At 41.4% G+C, this 18,795-nt stretch overlaps 2 protein-coding genes and 1 long non-coding RNA gene across 3 annotated transcripts in view; 2 read left to right on the top strand and 1 right to left on the bottom strand.

The window, feature by feature from the left end:
• The window catches only part of NUCB2 (nucleobindin 2), a 51,944-nt gene extending 43,634 nt beyond the window's left edge, over window positions 1-8,310 (top strand). Inside the window, exons 10-13 of the mRNA XM_070763896.1 lie at window positions 859-948; window positions 2,475-2,645; window positions 4,549-4,630; window positions 6,647-8,310. Of these exons, the coding sequence (XP_070619997.1) occupies window positions 859-948; window positions 2,475-2,645; window positions 4,549-4,630; window positions 6,647-6,771 (468 nt within the window). The 3' untranslated portion in view covers window positions 6,772-8,310. The remainder of the gene's footprint in view (window positions 1-858; window positions 949-2,474; window positions 2,646-4,548; window positions 4,631-6,646) is intronic.
• Window positions 6,984-10,770, bottom strand: LOC139173941 (uncharacterized). Its single transcript, XR_011560275.1, has 2 exons — window positions 9,919-10,770; window positions 6,984-9,178 (listed from the first exon to the last, which is right to left on the bottom strand). It is a non-coding gene; the product is annotated as an uncharacterized lncRNA (long non-coding RNA).
• Window positions 10,771-17,075: 6,305 nt separating this feature from the next.
• LOC139173944 (uncharacterized) overlaps window positions 17,076-18,795 on the top strand; it is a 47,127-nt gene continuing 45,407 nt past the window's right edge. Inside the window, exon 1 of the mRNA XM_070763910.1 lies at window positions 17,076-17,293. Within this exon, the coding sequence (XP_070620011.1) occupies window positions 17,155-17,293 (139 nt within the window). The 5' untranslated portion in view covers window positions 17,076-17,154. The remainder of the gene's footprint in view (window positions 17,294-18,795) is intronic.

Below are 18,795 nucleotides of genomic sequence, written 5' to 3' on the forward strand. Positions count from 1 at the left end.
CTCACAACACTTGGGGCGGCTCACAATAAAAAACAATTTATAACAAATCTAATAAATTTACAGTTAATTTTTTTTAAAAAACCCATTATTAAACAGACATACATACAAGCATACCATACATAAATTGTATGGGCCCAGGGGAGATATTTCAGTTCCCCCATGCCTGACGACAAAGGTGGGTTTTAAGGAGTTTACGAAAGGCAAGGAGGGTAGGGGCAGTTCTAATCTCCGGGGGGAGTTGGTTCCAGAGAGTCGGGGCCGCCACAGAGAAGGCTCTTCCCCTGGGGCCCGCCAACCGGGTGGATGTTAGAAGCTTTGCGCAACCCCACTTTCCACTTCAGAACGTTGCCATTTTTGGCATGCAACAACAAAAAGATTTGCCATCACTGGCCTAGTCCATCTTTATGTAGAGCAACAATTTGTTTTTTCAGATCCACAGAGTTCATTGCCATGAGGTACTATGGGGAACTTCCAGTGACCAGTATAAGAGAATGAGAGCGATGACACCAAATTTAACGTGCCTGCTCCCCCTTCACACCCGAGACCTTGTACCACTAACGAGTCACAAGACTCCAGGGAGGGAAAATGGCTACTTGAGCCCCATTTGGACATTATAACTTAGGGGTATACTCACTTTTGTTGCCAGCAATTTAGACATTAATGACTGTGTGTTGCGTTATTTTGAGGGGCCAGCACATTTACACTGTTATACAAGCTATATACCCACTACTTTACATTGTAGCCAAGTGTCATTTCTTCAGTGTTGTCACTTTAAAAGATAAACTTAAATATTTACAAAATGTAAGGCAGTGTCCTCACTTCTGTGACATACTGTATATTTTGCTTCTCTTTTAAAAGGTTGACATCAACAAAGACCGGTTACTCACCATGGAAGAGTTCATGAGAGCAACACAGAAAAAAGAGTTTTTGGAGCCAGAAAGCTGGGAGGTATTAATGACATCTTTGAACTTAAGATTGATCGTAGTCATCAGCAAATAGCCCATCTGTTTTGAACTTTTAATCATCTCTCTATTTCTTCCTTTGTATTTATCTGCATATAACATTAATGACATTATGAAAATAAAATCTGAACAGTGAGTCTAAGGACACTGTGCATAATTCTCTCTATGGAGCAACTTCATTGTATGAAAATAAATAAGCATGAATATTATGGCAATAGAATTTTAGGAATAACTAAAGTTGGAAGCAAAAGAGAATAACTGTTTTACCTGTCTTTTCCTACATGTATAAATTTTATCCCAAAGCTGACTATGATTAAAAATATTATACAGCTGTAATGCTACTGTATCTGGAAATTTCTATCCTTACAGTAATAGTCCATAGTTACAAAGATACCTTAAGAGCTTCCACTCTACTTAATGGATAGTAACTCAAGGGAAATCATTAGGATATGAAAACTTTAGTCTGTGAATAACCATCCATTTAAAACAAATATAAATTTTTGGACTCAACTTCAACTAAGGAAAAAAGCCAAGAAAGGTGGACATAGTTTATCTTTGTTATTGTTTGAGGAAGAGCAATCTGTTTCAGAAGCAGTTCAGAAGATGCTCAGACACAGGGTCTTCTAAAGGCAGGTGGTCTCTGTTGGGGTTTGCTCTATGATGTGGTAGGCTTCAGTTCTTCTCCCTTTAATAAGGAGGAGTTTAATTGTAATTTGGTTTTTAAATTTACTCCAAAGGCAAATTACCTCCAGGTGTTTACATGGAATAGGGAAATGTGAAGCTGATGGAACAGTTAGGACAATGTTGAGAAATTGTGTCCTTGCCTTTTACTTGGGAGAAATTTTAGAGTGCTCTAAAAGCACAATTTCTCCTTATCCAAAAGTACCACATTTTCCGGAGTAAAAGTCTCACCGGAGTATAAGACATACTTTACTTTTGAGGGAGGAAAATAGGGGGGGAAATCTACTTACCAGGTATTCATCTGGCTAGCATCCTTAATCTGTTCATCTTCAGCACATTATTTTATCCCCTGGTTCGGGCTTAAAAAACCTTTTTCAGAGGGAGCAGAAATGAAAACAAAGCCTGCAAAGGGCAGGAAAAACTGCTTTGGGGGGAGTAGGAATAAAAATAAATGCTGCAAGCCAGGAAGATCATTAGCACCACGTTAGGACTTTAAAAAGCCTTTTTCAGAGGGAGTAGGAATGAAAACAAACCTGCGAAGACTTAGGGCTGGAAAAAACCTTCTTTGGAGGGAGTAGGAAGCCAGAAGATCGTTAGCACCTAGTTAGGGCTAAGTGGGGGGAAGCTGTGAAAAAGCTACATTCAGAGTATAAGACACACCCAAATTTTCAGCCTCTTTTAGGGAGGAAAAGGGTGCGTCTTATACTCCAAAAATATGATAATCAAAGATCTTAAATCTTGGGCACCAATACTGATATAGAGGAATCTGATTTTTTTCCCATTAAGATTTCTATTTAGGAGTTAAAACTTGTTGTTCTTGTTCTTTTTGAGACTCTGGATCAGCAGCAGGTCTTTACTGAAGATGATTTGAAGGAATTTGAAAGCCACATTGTCCAGCAAGAAGATGAATTGCAAAAGCAGGCATTAGAACTTCAGAAAAAGAGGGAAGAACTACAGCGGCAACAGGACTTCCTTCAGTCTCAGAAACAAGAACTTGAAATGGTACAACTAGAGCAGTTTTCTTATTTGGAAGCTTAATTCGTTGTGCTTTTAATAAAGCATCCCAACGATGCTGCAACGTATACGGCCTATAACAGGTAGTCCTCGACTTACTATCAAAATTGAGCCCAACATTTTTGTTGCTAAGCGAGAAATTTGTTAAGTGAGATTTGCCCCATTTAATGACATTTCTAGCCACAGTGGGTAAGTGAATCACTGCAGTTATCAAGTTAGCCACATGTTGTTAAATGAATCTGGCTTCCCCATTGACTTCGTTTATCAGAAGGTCGCAAAAGGGGATCACACAACTCCGGGACACTACAAACTTCATAAATATGAACCAGTTACCAAATATCCAAATTTTGAGCATGTGACCATGGGGAGGCTGCAATGGTCATGTGAAAACATGATAAAAATAAGTCACTTTTTTTCCGTGCCATTGTAACTTTGAACGATCGCTAAATGAACTGTTGTAAGTCGGGGATTACCTGCAATGTCTACATGGGACGGGCTCACTAATGACAAGCATCCCCCTTAGATTGGCAAAGTGAATGTCAGATCCTTGTCCGTAACTTTACCTAAACCAGAGGTGGGGAACGATGGCCTCTTCATGACTTGTGGACTTCAACTCCCAGAATCCTTGAGCCAGGCCAGCTGGCTCAGGGATTCTGGGAGTTGAAGTCCACAAGTCATAAAGGGGCCACCATTCCCCACCTCTGACCTAAAGCAACATTCTCAGAGTCTTCTTTAACAAAATGTATTTAAAAAAGAAGCTCGATAGATTATAGAAATTTCTATAACTGGATTACTTTTGTTTTTAGAATCTTTTAACATGTTAGGACAGTGTTCCCCAAACTTGGCAACTTTAAGACTTCAACTCCCAGAATTCTCCAGCCAGCTATAGAAGCTGAAGTGCACAAGTCTTAAAGCTGCCAAGTTTGAAGACCTCTGTGTTAGGACATGAACTTCCCTCATGTTTAGTGCCCCTTCTCTGAACAAAGCAGCTTTCTGTCCGTTAACCAGTTCACTCAAGAATGTGCAGTTGTCTGTTCCTATTTTCACAACCACCTGAATCCTTATCAAGCTGTGCTGGAAAGACAGCATAGGGTTAATTATTTTAGTATGTTGTTATTTTGTCTGTTCTGGTACTTTGTGATTTATTTGCCTAAATAATGTGGCTGGTTTTTTGAACACCGAGTTCAGGAAAAAGGTGCCCCCTTGTAGCTTTGCCTTGTGTGTTTGTGGCATGTTTTAGTTGTAAGTTCCCACTTTGTCCATCAAAAAAAAATCTGGCTCCTTTTAAGAGAAGAATCTGGCTAAGCACGGCAAGAAAAACCAGAAAGATAAATGTCAGTTTATTACAGGAAATTTTGAGATCTTTGTTTAAATGTTCTCAATCGTGCTACATGCAGTGGTTAAAGTGGAGCACTGCAAGCGACTTCAGCTAACTGCTAGCTGTAGTTCAGCAGTTCAAATCTCACCACTGACTCAAGGTTGACTCAGCTTTCCATCCTTCTTAGCTGGGTAAAATGAGAACCCAGATTGTTGGGGAAATAGGCTGATTCTGTAAACCACTTAGAGAGGGCTGTAAAAGCACTATGAAGCGATATACAGTAGTACCTCTAGATACGAGCTGCTCCACATGCAAGTATTCCAAGTTACGAGCTGAGACACGAGCAAAATTTCTGTTCGACACCCAAGCTCAAATTCGGGATACGAGCCGAGCGTCCACTAGGTGGTGCAAGAATTCCATTTTTTCCAGTTATCTCGGCGCGAAAAGCCAAATCTAAATGCATTGGTTCGAGATACGAATTGATCGACATACGAGCTCGGCTCTGGCACGAATTAAACTCATATGTCGAGGTACCACTGTATAAGACTAAATGCTATTGCGATTGTTTTACAGGCTGTTAAACAAATGGAACAGAAGAAGTTACAGCAAGGACATCCGCCATCAGGTCCAGATGGAGAACTGAAATTTCATCCACGTAAGTAAACTGTCTTCCTCCTCTGTTTTTCTTCCATTGGTTTCTTTTTATTTGGCAGCCTAGTAAAAAAAACCAGGAGAAATAGACTGTTTTTCCTTTACCACAACAGTATACAGTAGTCCTCAACCAATGATTAGACAGATAGTCAGTGAAAGGCTACCAACATTTTTACTACCACACTGTGGCTTATGCAGGACGCCCTGCATTTTCTTTCAACATCTTTCAGTGCAAATTGGGTGCTCTGGGGTGGAGATCCATTTCCAGTAGCCCACCTCTGCAGGAAGTCCTCAATTTACGACCACAATTGAGTCCCAAGTGTATGTTGTTAAGTGAAAAATGTGTTAAGTGAATTTTGTCCCATTTTATTTTACTGCTGTATTTCTTTAAGTGAGTCACTGCAGTTGTTGAATTAGTAATAGGGTTGCGAAGTGAATCTGGGTTCTCCATTGACTTTGCTGTTCGGAAGGTCGCAATACGACTCCTGAACCCTGCAACCGTCATAAACATGAGTCAGTTGTCAAGCATCTGAATTGTGACCATGGGGATGCTGCAATGGCTGTAAGTGTGAAACCCAGGCATAAGTCACTATTTGCAGTGCTGTTGTAACTTCGAACAGTCACTAAATGAACTGTTGTAAGTTAAGGACTACCTGTAGTAGGACCCGTCCATTACAGTCAGAAATCATGATGACCATTAAGTGAACCACCCATGTGACCACCTCACTTAACACCCCCCACTCCCTGTCCTCCTCAATATGGTCATTAAGTAGAGCCCCCTGGAATCCCTAATGCAGGCTCTGCCCTGGGACTCCCTCACACCTTGTGCTTTGCTTTCCACCCCTGACATCCCTCTCGGCCAGTGAATCCTAACCTTTTTTTGGCCATGCTCCACCTAAGCATCTCTAAAATCCTGACACCCCCCCCCCCGTGACACATAATTCTTATTATTCAAAATGTGAACTCCAACTCACGTGGAGGAAGCCTAAAAGGCCATTAACTTGTTTTAAACAAGGCTCTGATTGCTCCCGTTAAAAATCAAATTGCGCCCCTGTGGAGCGTGGGCCCCACCTTGGGATCCACTGCTCTAGGCCTTGCTCATGCTTCCTGTCAAAAACCTACATGTTCTTCCTCCTCAATCACTTAGTTAGCTTTTAGCATAAATCTCCTTCTGGAAGTTTTGGAGCTCACGTTGGGAAGGAGAGCAAGCTGTTCCATCTCTCAGCATCCCCAGGTCACATGACTGCATCCTAGCAGTGAGCATCATGTTCAAACGTCTACCATTATATCAGAATATATCAAACAACAATGTGCATTATATATTTTGTGCAATGTTTTATAGAATAGAATAGAATAGAATAGAATAGAATTTTTATTGGCCAAGTGTGATTGGACACACAAGGAATTTGTCTTGGTGCATATGCTTTCAATGTACATAAAAGAAAAAGATACATTTGTCAATAATCATGTGGTACAACACAATGAAATAAAGAAGGGGTCAAATAAGCAATGAAGAAACAATAAATATTAATAAAAATCTTAGGATACAAGCAGCAAGTTACAGTCATTCAGTCCTAAATGGGAGGAAAAGGATGATAGGAATGATGAGAAAAAAACTAGTAGAAATAGAAGTGCAGATTTAGTAAAACGTCTGACAGTGTTGAGGGAATTATTTGTTTAGTAGAGTGATGGCGTTCGGGAAAAAACTGTTCTTGTGTCTAGTTGTCTTGGTGTGCAGTGCTCTGTAGCGACGTTTTGAGGGTAGAAGTTGAAACAATTTGTGTCCAGGATGTGAGGGGTCAGTAAATATTTTACCCGCCCTCTTTTTGACTCGTGCAGTATACAGGTCCTCAATGGAAGGCAGATTGGCAGATGAAATATTCCAGTTCTCTTATGCAAATACTGTTTGTGCTTGGACGTTTTCAAAACATTACTTAATGAGAAATGAGATTTGGAGCTTTGTATTATGAAACAATTGCTTACCCAATTAACATTAAAACATTTTTTGTGTGTGTTACAGCTGGGTCACAATTAGATGGCCATGTGCAAAATCATCCAGCGGATGGCAATCAGCCTTTGGCGCCAGGAAATATACCAGTGCAAGAAGCAGCTGCTAGATCGGATCATGTCCAGTCTCATCCTTAACCACTTGTGCCTCAGTTTATACATATTTTGGGGGAGAGTGGGTGGATGGGTGAAATAATCAGAGACTAAAAAGAAATGTGAAAAGAAGGATAATTTTATGTTTCATTTCACATGTGGGATTCATATAGGATTAAAATCCAGTGTGTAGATCTTCAAAGGCACAAATGATATAATACAGGATCTTAAAGTTGTGGATATTCTGTTTTTGTCATTACACATAGGTAGACAACAGGATACCCAGCTTTTTCCCTGCAGAATCTTCTTTTTTTGTCTCAGGTATAATTTGGCTTCCTATCATTTGTGCTTTTGAAGATCTTTTTCCTGTTTCACCGTTAAATCATTTACAGAGATATTGTCAAGCAGGAAGTTAACATGAGTAAACCCCTTAAATTTCTTGATGTTCTCCATTGCTAACAGGTTTGAAATCGGAGAAATTTAGAACTGGTCTAAACAAAAGACAATACCGCCACCTCTATTTTAGTTCTTGATGGTATATTCCCAAAAGTGCCAACAACTTAGAACTGTAATTTTATGTCTGTGGATGAATGAGTTGTAACAATTCCTTGGTTTTCAAAATCCATTGAAAAGAAACATCTATGATCCAATTTCAAAAATAAATTCTACTTTTTAAAAGAAGTGTAATTGCAGCATGGAGCCATGGAAAACAGTGAATGTATCTTGTGTTTTATAAAAGCCTATGTATTCTTTACACTGAAATACTGTGCATTGAAGTGCATTGACTTAGCCATCTTTATTGTTGCTAACTAAATGCAATTCATCTCTGCGTTTTGGCTGGAAAGAGGATACTTTTCTTCTCCTCCCTTTTGTAACATGCCAGTTGCATTTATCTCTTTATGAAGTACAAAAGGAAAGCTCTGAAATAATTTTTAGAATTAACAAAGTCTAAAATTAACATTGTTTCTTCCTTCTTCATAGAGAGACATTTCAAAACTATCAGTGTGTTTAAAACAATATTTGTCCTAAACTGCATTTTGAATTGTATTGAAATACTTAATTACATTATTAGCTAGGAGTACAAAAGCAAAAACATTCTCCATCATTTTAAGACAAATAGAAATGTCCAGAACCTTACAGGTCAAATCTAATTTATTCTTTCAATCCTCTCCTCCATCATGTTAACTTTGATTTTGATGCAAGTACTGTTGATGTAAATAGAAATGTTTGCTGGTCTAAATTCTCCTCAATTCGTAATAAGATTTAACATCCAAATTATTTTCTGAGGGTAACATTTCTTTGTGACTGATGATTAAAAAATAAGAACACAATAATAAGAATTATATTTTTATTTCCAGGAAATGGGACATAATGTACAATTATTTATATAGACAGTGTTTGTTTGTTTTTTAAACCCCCCCACAGTTTTTGTATATAACAAAATGAAGAACAATCCTACCTTAACAGAAAAATAAAAGGAAAGGGGTCCCTTGTTACTGATTAACAAGGATTGCATAATACTGATTATGATCTCCAAAAGGATTCAATTCTTTTTTAATAAAAGAATTTTAACTATTAAAAAAACCTGTTCTTTCCAGAGCGATCCTTTCATGCTTTACATATTACATAAAACAGGGATCTGCAACCTTGCCAACTTTATGACTTGTGGACTTTACCTTTCAGACTTCCTCAGGCAGCGTACTTTGGCTGAGGCATTCTGGAAGTTGAAGTCCACAAGTCATAAAGTTGCCAAGGTTGCAGATCCCTGACATAGAACTAGGAGTGTTCCCATTTTGGAGACCACGGGACTCCCCAAGTAGATAATTTGAACGCCCTGTGCAAGTTTTCTCTTTTGGATTAATTGGGGTATGTGGGCTCTACCCTGGTTCAGTATTTTCCTTTAATATCACCTACCCAAGGCTGTAATTGAACCAATGGCAAAATGTGCCAAAAGTAGAATGTAAAGTCGTAAAGGCTCTATAAAGTACTAAGTTCTCACAACTTTCCTGTTATATTTAGAAAGATAATATTGGAATTTTTTTTTCATGCAGTCAGCCTGTTGTTAGGCTCGCAAATGGAGTTTGTTCCCCTTTTAAGCTAACTGGATTCTTCCCTGTTTGCTCTGTGTAGTTCTAGGACATATCGCATGGCATAGGGCAGCCCAATGGAAGGAACCACTGGGAACTCTTATGATAAATTCTTATTTGGATTATGTAGCTGTAGCCCAAAATAGTATTCATGGCTTAGTTCTTATTTATTTCTTATAATGTAGATCCAACTAGCCAATCAATAGAAACTTCCACAGAAAAGTTTTCTTTTTTTCTGGAGTTCAGCATCTTGAACACAGATTGTGAACCTTTTTTGAGGGTTACAAATATTACTGGTAAAAGCTATCTTCTCTTTTTTATTTACATTCCAGTACATTTTTATTCTCTATTATTTATCTATTTTTCTACAGTGATCCCTCGAGTTTCGCGATCTCGATCTTCGCGAAACGCTATATCGCGATTTTAAAAAAAAATCAATTAAAAAAAAAAACCACTTCCGCGTTTGGCTTCGGGAGTCAGCTGGGAAGCGGCGCGGCTGTTTTAAAAGGTCGCAGCCGGCCTGGGGGGCTTCCCAGCACCCCCCCGAACCCCCAACCCGGGTTCGGGGGGGTGCTGGGAAGCCCCCTAGGCCGGCTGCGACCTTTTAAAACAGCCGCGCCGCTTCCCAGCTGAGTCCTGAAGCCAAACGCGGAAGTTCGCCTTTGGCGTTTGGCTTCAGGACTCAGCTGGGAAGCGGCACGGCTGTTTTAAAAGGTCGCAGCCGGCCTGGGGGGCTTCCCAGCACCCCCCCGAACCTCCAACCTGGGTCTTCCCGGCTGCCCACACAAAGGGGAAACCCCGGCTCCTCGCTGATGCCCGCCGCTCGCCCGCCCGCCAGCAAGAGGGGGAAGACCCAGGGAAGGTTCCTTCGGCCGCCCAGCAGCTGATCTGCTCGGTAGCGCAGCAGCAGCGAGGAGCCGAATCGGGGTTTCCCCTTTGCGTGGGCGGCGGGGAACGCAAACTCCACCATCTACGCATGCGCGGCCATAGAAAAAAAGGGCGCGCATGCGCAGATGGTGTTTTTACTTCCGCAACCCTACATCGCGAAAAATCGATTATCGCGAGGGGTCTTGGAACGGAACCCTCGCGATAATAGAGGGATCACTGTATTTCTATTTATTAGATTTGTATGCCGCCCCTCTCCGAAGACTATTAATGCTGCCCTTTTATTTTACGTGGTATTTATCCCTTTGTTTTAGGTTATAAATACAATCAAAGAATTGGATAGTGGATAATTGGCTCCAATCCCAGTTATTGTCTTTTTCAGTTCGCTTTCAAAAATGTTCAGATTATCAATGTCTTATTGTAAATGTCCTACTCCATACCAAGTAAAATTTGCAAAGAGAAATGGAGTAGGATCATCCGCAGAGGCCACTGAAACTGAAATTGAGACAGGGCATGGAGCCCTGTCTTGCTCCATGCGCCCCAAAATAATAAGACCTCCCCAAAAATAAGGCCAAGCACTAATTTTGCGGTTCAAAAAACATAAGACAGGGTTTGAGGAAACGGTACAGATAGAACAGGAAGAGTTGGCGGTTGCCAAATTATCACCTCTTCCAATCTCCTCATCCCAAAATCACCTATCCAATCACCTGAGCAAAAGAGGAACTGTGGAAATCACTATCCCATTTGCCTTCCATTGAAAGAGAGCCACTGGCATTTACTTTCCAAATGGAGTATAAAATAAGTTATATTCATTTCTTCTCAAATTAAGTTGTGTTCATGTGATACATTTCTGATGGTGGCCCATTTATCATGCAAGTAGTTGGCTTATCAGGTTTCGTGCACAACTTCATCTTGAACCTTATCAGGACAAAAATACCTTGGATGTAAAGAATGGCAAAGTTGTACATATCCATAAGCTCTCAAGTGCAATATTTGTACGAAGAACGTTGTTCCACTTGTGCTTTGTATAATTTTTAATCAGATTAAATTGAATTCAAACTCAGTTTCTCTTCGTTACTGCTTCTATCTTTTTTTCCTGGTGGCTGTGGAATGAAAAATAAATAAATTCAAAAGCATAGAGCCGGGGTGGCACAGCAGGTAGAGTGATGTACTGCAGGCCACTGAAACTGACTGTAGATCTGAAGGTCAGCGGTTCAAATCTCATCACCCGCTCAAGGTTGACTCAGCCTTCCATCCTTCCAAGGTGGGTAAAATGAGGACCCGGATTGTGGGGGGCAATATGCTGGCTCTGTTAAAAAGTGCTATTGCTAACATGTTGTAAGCCGCCCTGAGTCTAAGGAGAAGGGCGGCATAAAAATTGAATGAATGAATGAATGAATGAACGAACGAATGAATAAATGAATAAATAAATAAATAAATATATAGATCATAGACTTTTAAGAATCATGGCCTGTTAACTCAGCACAATAGAATTTTTTAAATGTCAAAAGCTCCTCCCTTTGTCATACTGTATGGTAATACTTGTTAAGTGGGGTTTTTTTAACATTGGATGAAATTAAAAACATATACAGTGCATTCAGAAAGTATTCAGACTCACTTCGCTTTTGTCAATTTTGTTATGCTGCAGCCTGATTCTACAGTTGTTGATTCATTTTTTTCCTCATTTATCTACACTCACTACCTCCAATGACAAGGTAAAAACAGAATTTTAGAAATGTCTGTAAATGTATTAAAAAGAAAAAAACTGAAATATCACTTTGGTACAAGCAATGAAGGGCTATCAAAACTTTTACTACGACACTGCGGGCGTGGCTTATGAATTTTCTTTCAACATCTTTCAGTGCAAATTGGGTGCTCTGAGGTGGGGCTCCATTTTCGCAATCCCACTGAATTCTCCCCCCACCCAGGGTCTGGGCAGCAGCCCACCCCTGGATATAAGTATTCAGACTTTGCAACAACACTTGAAGTTTAGCTCTAGTGCCTTCCATTTCTTTTGATGTTGCTGACATGTTTCTATACCTTGATTGGAGTTGAGCTGTAGTAAATTGATTGGACATGATTTGGAAAGGCACACACCTCTCTATAGAAGGTCTGACAGCTGACAATGCACATTGTAGCAGAGCTAAAGCCCTGAGGTCAAAGGAACTACCTGCAGAGCTCAGAGACAGGATTATTGCAAGGTGCGGATCTGGGATAAAGTACAGTACAATTTCTGTTTGCACTGAAAGTTCCTAGCTGCACAGTTGCCAAGGGGGGGGGGGTGTTTCTAACTTACCTTGCCACTGGTTTGCTTCCTCACATGCTGCATGGGCAGGGATGGGCTGCTGTCCGGACTGGGGGGAACGCAGTGGGGTAGCAAAAATGGAGCTCCATCCCAGAGCACCCAAATTGCACTGAAAGATGTTGAAACAAAATGCATAAGCCACGCCCACAGTGTGATAGTAAAATTTTTGCTATCCTATCACTGCGCCACATGCTATAGTATGAAAAACCCAGCTGCACATGTGCAGAAGCAAAAATCACCTTGGAATCTGTAAAAAAACCCAACACCTGAAGGGTACTCAGATTGTGAGAAACAAAATTCCCTGGGCTGATGAAATAAGATTTATTTGTTTGGCCTCAATTGAAAACATTACATTTGGAGGAACGTAGGCAGTGCTTATCATCTGCCATCATAATTCCAATGGAGCAAAGTACAGGGATATCTTCAATGAAAACCTGTTTCGCAGCCCTCAGGACCAATTATAAATTTGAAAAGTAAATGATTAAATAGTACTTCCCAGTACTTCTGATGTTACTTCTCCCGGCTCCATGAGCTTAACTCAAGGCACTGGTGATGAGTGTAATTCTGGCCCTGGGCTCAAGCTTTTGCTACTCAATGCCAATGTCTGCGGAGAGGGGCAGCATACAAATCTAAATAATAAATAAATAAATAAAGTAGAGCTCTCCTCATCCGGGATTTGATCCTGGATGAGGAGGCCGACCTGGCTTGTGAGTTCCTCTCTCTGAAATTTGCCCAGTCGGGTTTCGGATATGGCATCAGCCTCGACCCCAGGGAAGGGGGGGAGGAGTGGCTATTATAGCCAGGGAGAGCCTTTGCCTGCGTAGACTCATTGCTCCAGAGATCGCGGGTTGCGAGTCCCTCCTGGTGAAGTTGGACTTAGGGGTTCAGGTGGGCTTGTTACTCACGTACCTGCCTCCCAGCTGCGTGTCAACAGCCCTGCCTGTGCTACTCGAGGAGGTGGCCGGGTTGGCGGTGGGGTTCTCCAGACTTATGGTCTTGGGGGACCTTAACCTGCCGTCGCTCGGTGAAACCTCTGGGCTAGCACAGGAGTTCATGGCCACCATGACAGCCATGGACCTGACTCAAGTAGTGCAGGGTCCGACTCATGAGGGGGGGGCACGCACCCGACATGGTATTCCTCTCTGAGCAATTGAGTAATGATTTGAGACTAAGGGGCTTAGAAGGGCTGCCTTGGTCAGATCATTTTCTACTGAGGCTTAACTTCCTTAACTTCCTTCTAATCCTTCCCCGCAGGAAGGCGGAACTGATTAAAAAGTTCCGCCCCAGGCACCTGATGGACCCAGAGGGCTTTCAGAGGGCGCTTGGGGTTATTCCAGATACACTCATCCACAATTCGGCAGAGTCTCTTGCTGAGGCCTGGAACAAGGCTGCAGCGGAGGCTCTTGACCGGATTGCGCTGTTCCGAGCTCTCCGCGGCACTAGACCCCATAGAGCACCATGGTTCAACGAGGAGCTCCGGGAGCTGAAACGCCAGAAGAGACGTCTAGAGAAGCGATGGAGGAAGAGTAAGTCTGAATCCGATCAAACACTTGTAAGAGCTCATATTAACACTTACAAAGTGGCGCTCAAGGTAGCAAGTTGCGCGTACCATGCCACCTTGATTGCATCAGCGGAATCTCACACAGCCGTTCTGTTTAGGGTGACCCGCTCCCTTCTTAACCAGGGGGGAGTTGGGGAGCCCTTGCAGAGTAGTGCCGAGGATTTTAACACGTTTTTCGCTGATAAAATCGCTGATGATACCCAGCTTTACATCTCCACCCCATGTCCAGTCAACAAAGCAGTGGAAGTGATGTGCTGGGGTCTGGAGGCTGTTGGGGCCTGGATGGGTGTCAACAGACTCAGACTCAACCCTGATAAGATGGATTGACTGTGGGTTTTGCCTCCCAAGGACAATTCCATCTGTCCGTCCATCACCCTGGAGGGGGAATTATTGACCCCCTCGGAGAGGGTCCGCAACTTGGGCATCCTCCTCAATCCACAGCTCACATTAGAGAAACATCTTTCAACTGTGGTGAGGGGGGTGTTTGCCCAGGTTCACCTGGTGCACCAGTTATGGCCCTATTTGGACCGGGACTCACTGCTCACAGTCACTCATGCCCTCATCACCTCGAGGCTCCACTACTGTAACTCTCTCTACATGGGGCTACCTTTAAAGAGTGTTCGGAAACTTCAGATTGTGCAGAATGCAGCTGTGAGAGCAATCATGGGCTTTCCCAAATATGCTCATGTTACTCCAACACTCCACAGTCTGCATTGGTTGCTGATCAGTTTCTGGTCACAATTCAAAGTGTTGGTCATCACTTATAAAGTCCTTTATGGCACCGGACCAGGTTATCTACGAGACCGCCTTCTGCCGCACAAATCCCAGCGACCGGTTAGGTCCCACAGAGTTGGTTTCTTCTGGGTCCCGTCAACTAAACAATGTTGTTTGGTGGGACCCAGAGGAAGAGCCTTCTCTGTGGCGGCTCCCTCCAGAGATTAGAACTGCCCCCACCCTCCTTGCCTTTCGTAAACTCCTTAAAACCCACCTCTGTCATCAAGCGTGGGGGAACTGAAACATCTCCCCCTGCCTATGTAGGGTTTTTTGTGTATGATATGACTATGTATGTTTTTTATATATTGGGGTTTCTTGTTTTTTAGACTTTTAAAATGTATTATTGTTATTTTAGATTCTAACTATTAGATTTGTCATTGTATATTGTTTTTATCATTGCTGTGAATCGCCCCGAGTCTACGGAGAGGGGCGGCATACAAATCTAATAAATAATAATAATAAAAATAATAACTTCTATTGTAAGAGAGCCAAATCTGGACTATTCCATTCGGTTGCAGCTTTTATTCTACATAGTTTATGGATAAAGAATGGATTCACAGTGAAACTCTTCAGAGAAAGATATTATGGTATTATCCCTTCTCCCATATGTAGCAGGTGAAGAACATGCCTGTGCTGCTGGAAGAAAAGGCCCAGTTTTAAAATTGATTTTGGGTTTGCCTCCCCGCCCCCCAATCCATAATCCCTGGCATCATTTGCTGCACAAAAGATGGCTATTCTCCACAGAATAGACAGACAATGCACTGTTAGAATTCCTTGGCCTCAGCAGTTACAAAGACACACAACAGGCCTGTCAAAACAGTATTTTGTATGTGTTGTCAAATCAGAACAATTCATGATGGATTACAAGAGAATCAAAACAAAACATGACAAAATACAGGGGATAAAATGTTCCAATAAAACTCTGATCAGGTGTTAGGCCCCTCCTCAAAGGCCATTTGAAAAAAGTATTTTGACCATCACACAAAATAATGGCAAAGTAAAATTTACAAATGAGGCTTCTAAGAGATGATGTTCCACAAGATGACAATTAGTATTGTACTTCTGATGTTGAATGCTGCTACTTATTATAGTGTCTAAATTTATTACATTCAGGGAATTTGGTAGGAATAATGGAAAGGATAGATTTTGAGCTTTGAAGATTGTTCAAGAGTCTAAATGCCTCTGCCTTTGAAAAAAATTTTTTTTGATGCACTAAAACATAGAGCTTAGATACAGTGATCCCTCATTTTTCACTGGGGATGCATTCCAAGACCACCCGTGAAAAACGAATTTCCGTTAAGTAGAGGAAAGGTATTTTTTAAAATGTATTTAACAAGTATTTGGACTTTTAAAACCCACCCTTTGCATTAAACAGTCATTCTATAATGTTTCTCAGCTGGAACTACATGTGATATCCTACCAGTTTCTTCGATAGAGTACAGTAATACTGTAGAAGAATTTTATGAATTTTTAATGGATTTAAAATTTTCAATGGATTTAAGCCCACTTTGAAAACCCGTGAAATAGTGAATCCGTGAAAGATGAACCGTGAAGTAGTGAGGGATTACTGTAATAGAATAACATAGTTGCAGGGACCTTGGAGGCCTTCTAGTCTAACCCCCTGCTCAAGCAGGAGATCCTATAGCAGTGATGGTGAGCCTATGGCACGCCTGCCTGAAGTGGCACATGAAGCCATATTGCCTGGAACATGTGGCGTTGCCCATTCCTTTTCTGGCTTTCTAGCACATATGCACACACGATTATCAACTGGCCTTTTTGTGTGTGGCAGTGCTGGAAACTGGAAGAGCTGATCTGTTTTCCAGCGTGAGCATGCGTGCTAGCCACCTTGCTCACGTGCGGCAGTAACTGGAAGACTTGCTGCTCACTGAAAATGGAAGTTCAGTTTTCCGGTGTGCTCATGCCTCCTGGGCAGCTCCTCTTATGGGTTGCAGCCCAAATGAGCATGTGCAAAGCCTGTATGCATGTTCCCTTTTTGACCTGCACATGCATGTGTGCTTCGCCATCACTGTCCTATACTGTTCTGGATAAATGACTGTTTCATCTCTCCTTACAAATCTGCAGTGATGGCGTATCCACAATTTCTGAAGGCAATATGTTTAACACCGATTACTTGTTTTCACTGACAGGAATTTTCAGTGTACTGTATTAAATGTTTTCTTATCTAATTTATTTATTTATTTATTTTGTTTTGTCCAATGCACAATCATACACAATGAAGGTTATAGAGGATATATACGAGTAGAATGTATCAAAGAGAGTATAGAAGAGAAATATAGGATTAAAATATAACTAGAGAGAATAGCAGAAAATATAAGAGATAAAAGAGATAGATGATGGATAGAAGAGATAGAAGAGAAGATATATGAGATATAGGAGAGACTATAGGACGGGATGGTAGGCACTCTGGTGCACTTATGTATGCAATTATGTAATTAATTATGTAATTAAATGCAAGGTGTTTTTTTAATTCAGTAGGAGTCTCTGTTAGCAGTCTTCCACTTAAAGGACAACTAAAAGTTTCTGGGTGTATCCTAATAATCCTCCTTTACTGAGCAGGTGGCTGAGCATGTTACCTTCAGAGTCTGAAGTTCAGACAGCACATCCAATTTTTCAGCAACTGTAAATCATTGGAAGATCAGAAAGTTTCCGGGACAAAGATCATTTTGCTGCCTCGCAGGTTAGAAACAGAAATTTAGTCGTTCAAGCAAGAGATCTCAAGAGCTGCGTACGGTCGGTTCTGATTACTCTTTTGAGCGCCATTATCTGAAAACTATAGTCCCGAATGAGAAATCAGAATGACGACTCACTCTGATCTCCCGCTGAGAAAACCGCCTCGACGTTTCCTCATAAATTTCCAGGAATCGAGCTCCCTTCGAAGACTTTACTTTTTCTTTAGCCTCTGGGCGTGTCTCAGCTCCGCTCCTGGACCAGCAGGTAAGGAAGCAAAAACCGAGCTCAAAAGCAGCTCCGCGCCTGTTATACAGCTTGTTATATATTATATTCACACACCACATACACACATATGCATATAGTATAATACGCCTGATATACATTCAAGGTGGCCGGGACGCAGGTGGCAGAGCGAAGGGGGCGAAAATGCTTTGCTATGTTCTCGCTGCTGTTTTGAGTGACGGGCGACGCGATGGCGCCTCAAGGGCAAATGCGATAGAAAGATGTCTGGCGTGAGAATTGCTGAGGCGTCGGGGTACAGAGGATCTGGGGGCTCTTTGAGGAGGAACGGGGCCGACCTCCCAAGGCAGGTGGACACAACTTTAGGTCAGAGATCGATCGGTTTCCGGAGGGGAGAAATTTTCCAACTAGGACCCTCTATATAGCGCTGACGCGTTTTGCAAACGGCGTTTCTCGCCCAGAGCAAAGGTAAACTCCTTAAGTCGTTCCTCACAGGAACGAGCGCTCTTACTAGGTAAACTAGGTATATTTTTTATTCAGCTGTAATTTATACTGCATTAATTCCTTGTTTAGACTAACAATAGCCTGGTCTACCGATAACCCTGAACAGTAAACCGTGATTTACAATCTCAGTGGTTATGTTCATCTAAATATAATTCTAATCTAATAAATTCATCATTTAACAAAACCCAGCCTCAAAATGCAAGCATTATCTTGATCTTTCCTTTAGTACTGACAAAAAGCCACATTCATTCATTATAGAAAATTTTATAGAGAAATTTAAACTCCCCAACTTTGGACATTTTCAAGAGGAGATTGGACTGTTGTTTGGCTGGGATGCTGTAGGATTTCCTGCTTAAGCAGGGGGTTGGACTTGATGACCTTCAAGGTCCCTTTCAACTCAACTCAGCTCAGCTCAACTCAACAAATAAATGAATAAATAAATAAATAATATATAGAAGTTATAGAAATATAACTTTATATATATAATTATATATATAATTTATATATAGAAATTATATAGAATAGAATAGAATTTTTATTGGCCAAGTGTGATTGGACACACAAGGAATTTGTCTTGGTGCAGATGCTCTCAGCGTACATAAAATAAAATATACATTTGTCAAGAATCATGTGGTACAACACTTAATGATTGTCATAGGGGTCAAATAAGCAATGAAGAAGCAATATTAATAAAAATCTTAGGATATAAGCAACAAGGATATAAGCAAATCTTAGGATATAAGCAACAAGTCTGACAGTGTTGAGGGAATTATTTGTTTAGTACAGGGGTCGACAAAGTTGTTCAGAATCTAGGAGCCAGCCAAAAAATTTAGGAGCCAGAATTTTTTTTAAGCAAACTTGGTTTTTTGCCGAGTCTCCACCTGACATCTCTCTTCCTCCCTTTCGCTCTATTTCTCTCTCCCTCCCTCTTTCTCTCTCTTCCTTCCTTTCTCTCTCCATCCCTCTTTCTTTCTCTCTTCCTTCCTTCCTCTCTTTCTGTCTCCTCCTTCCTCTCTCATCTC

Source organism: Erythrolamprus reginae, chromosome 1 (assembly GCF_031021105.1).
Source record: "Erythrolamprus reginae isolate rEryReg1 chromosome 1, rEryReg1.hap1, whole genome shotgun sequence".
NCBI lineage: Eukaryota > Metazoa > Chordata > Lepidosauria > Squamata > Dipsadidae > Erythrolamprus > Erythrolamprus reginae.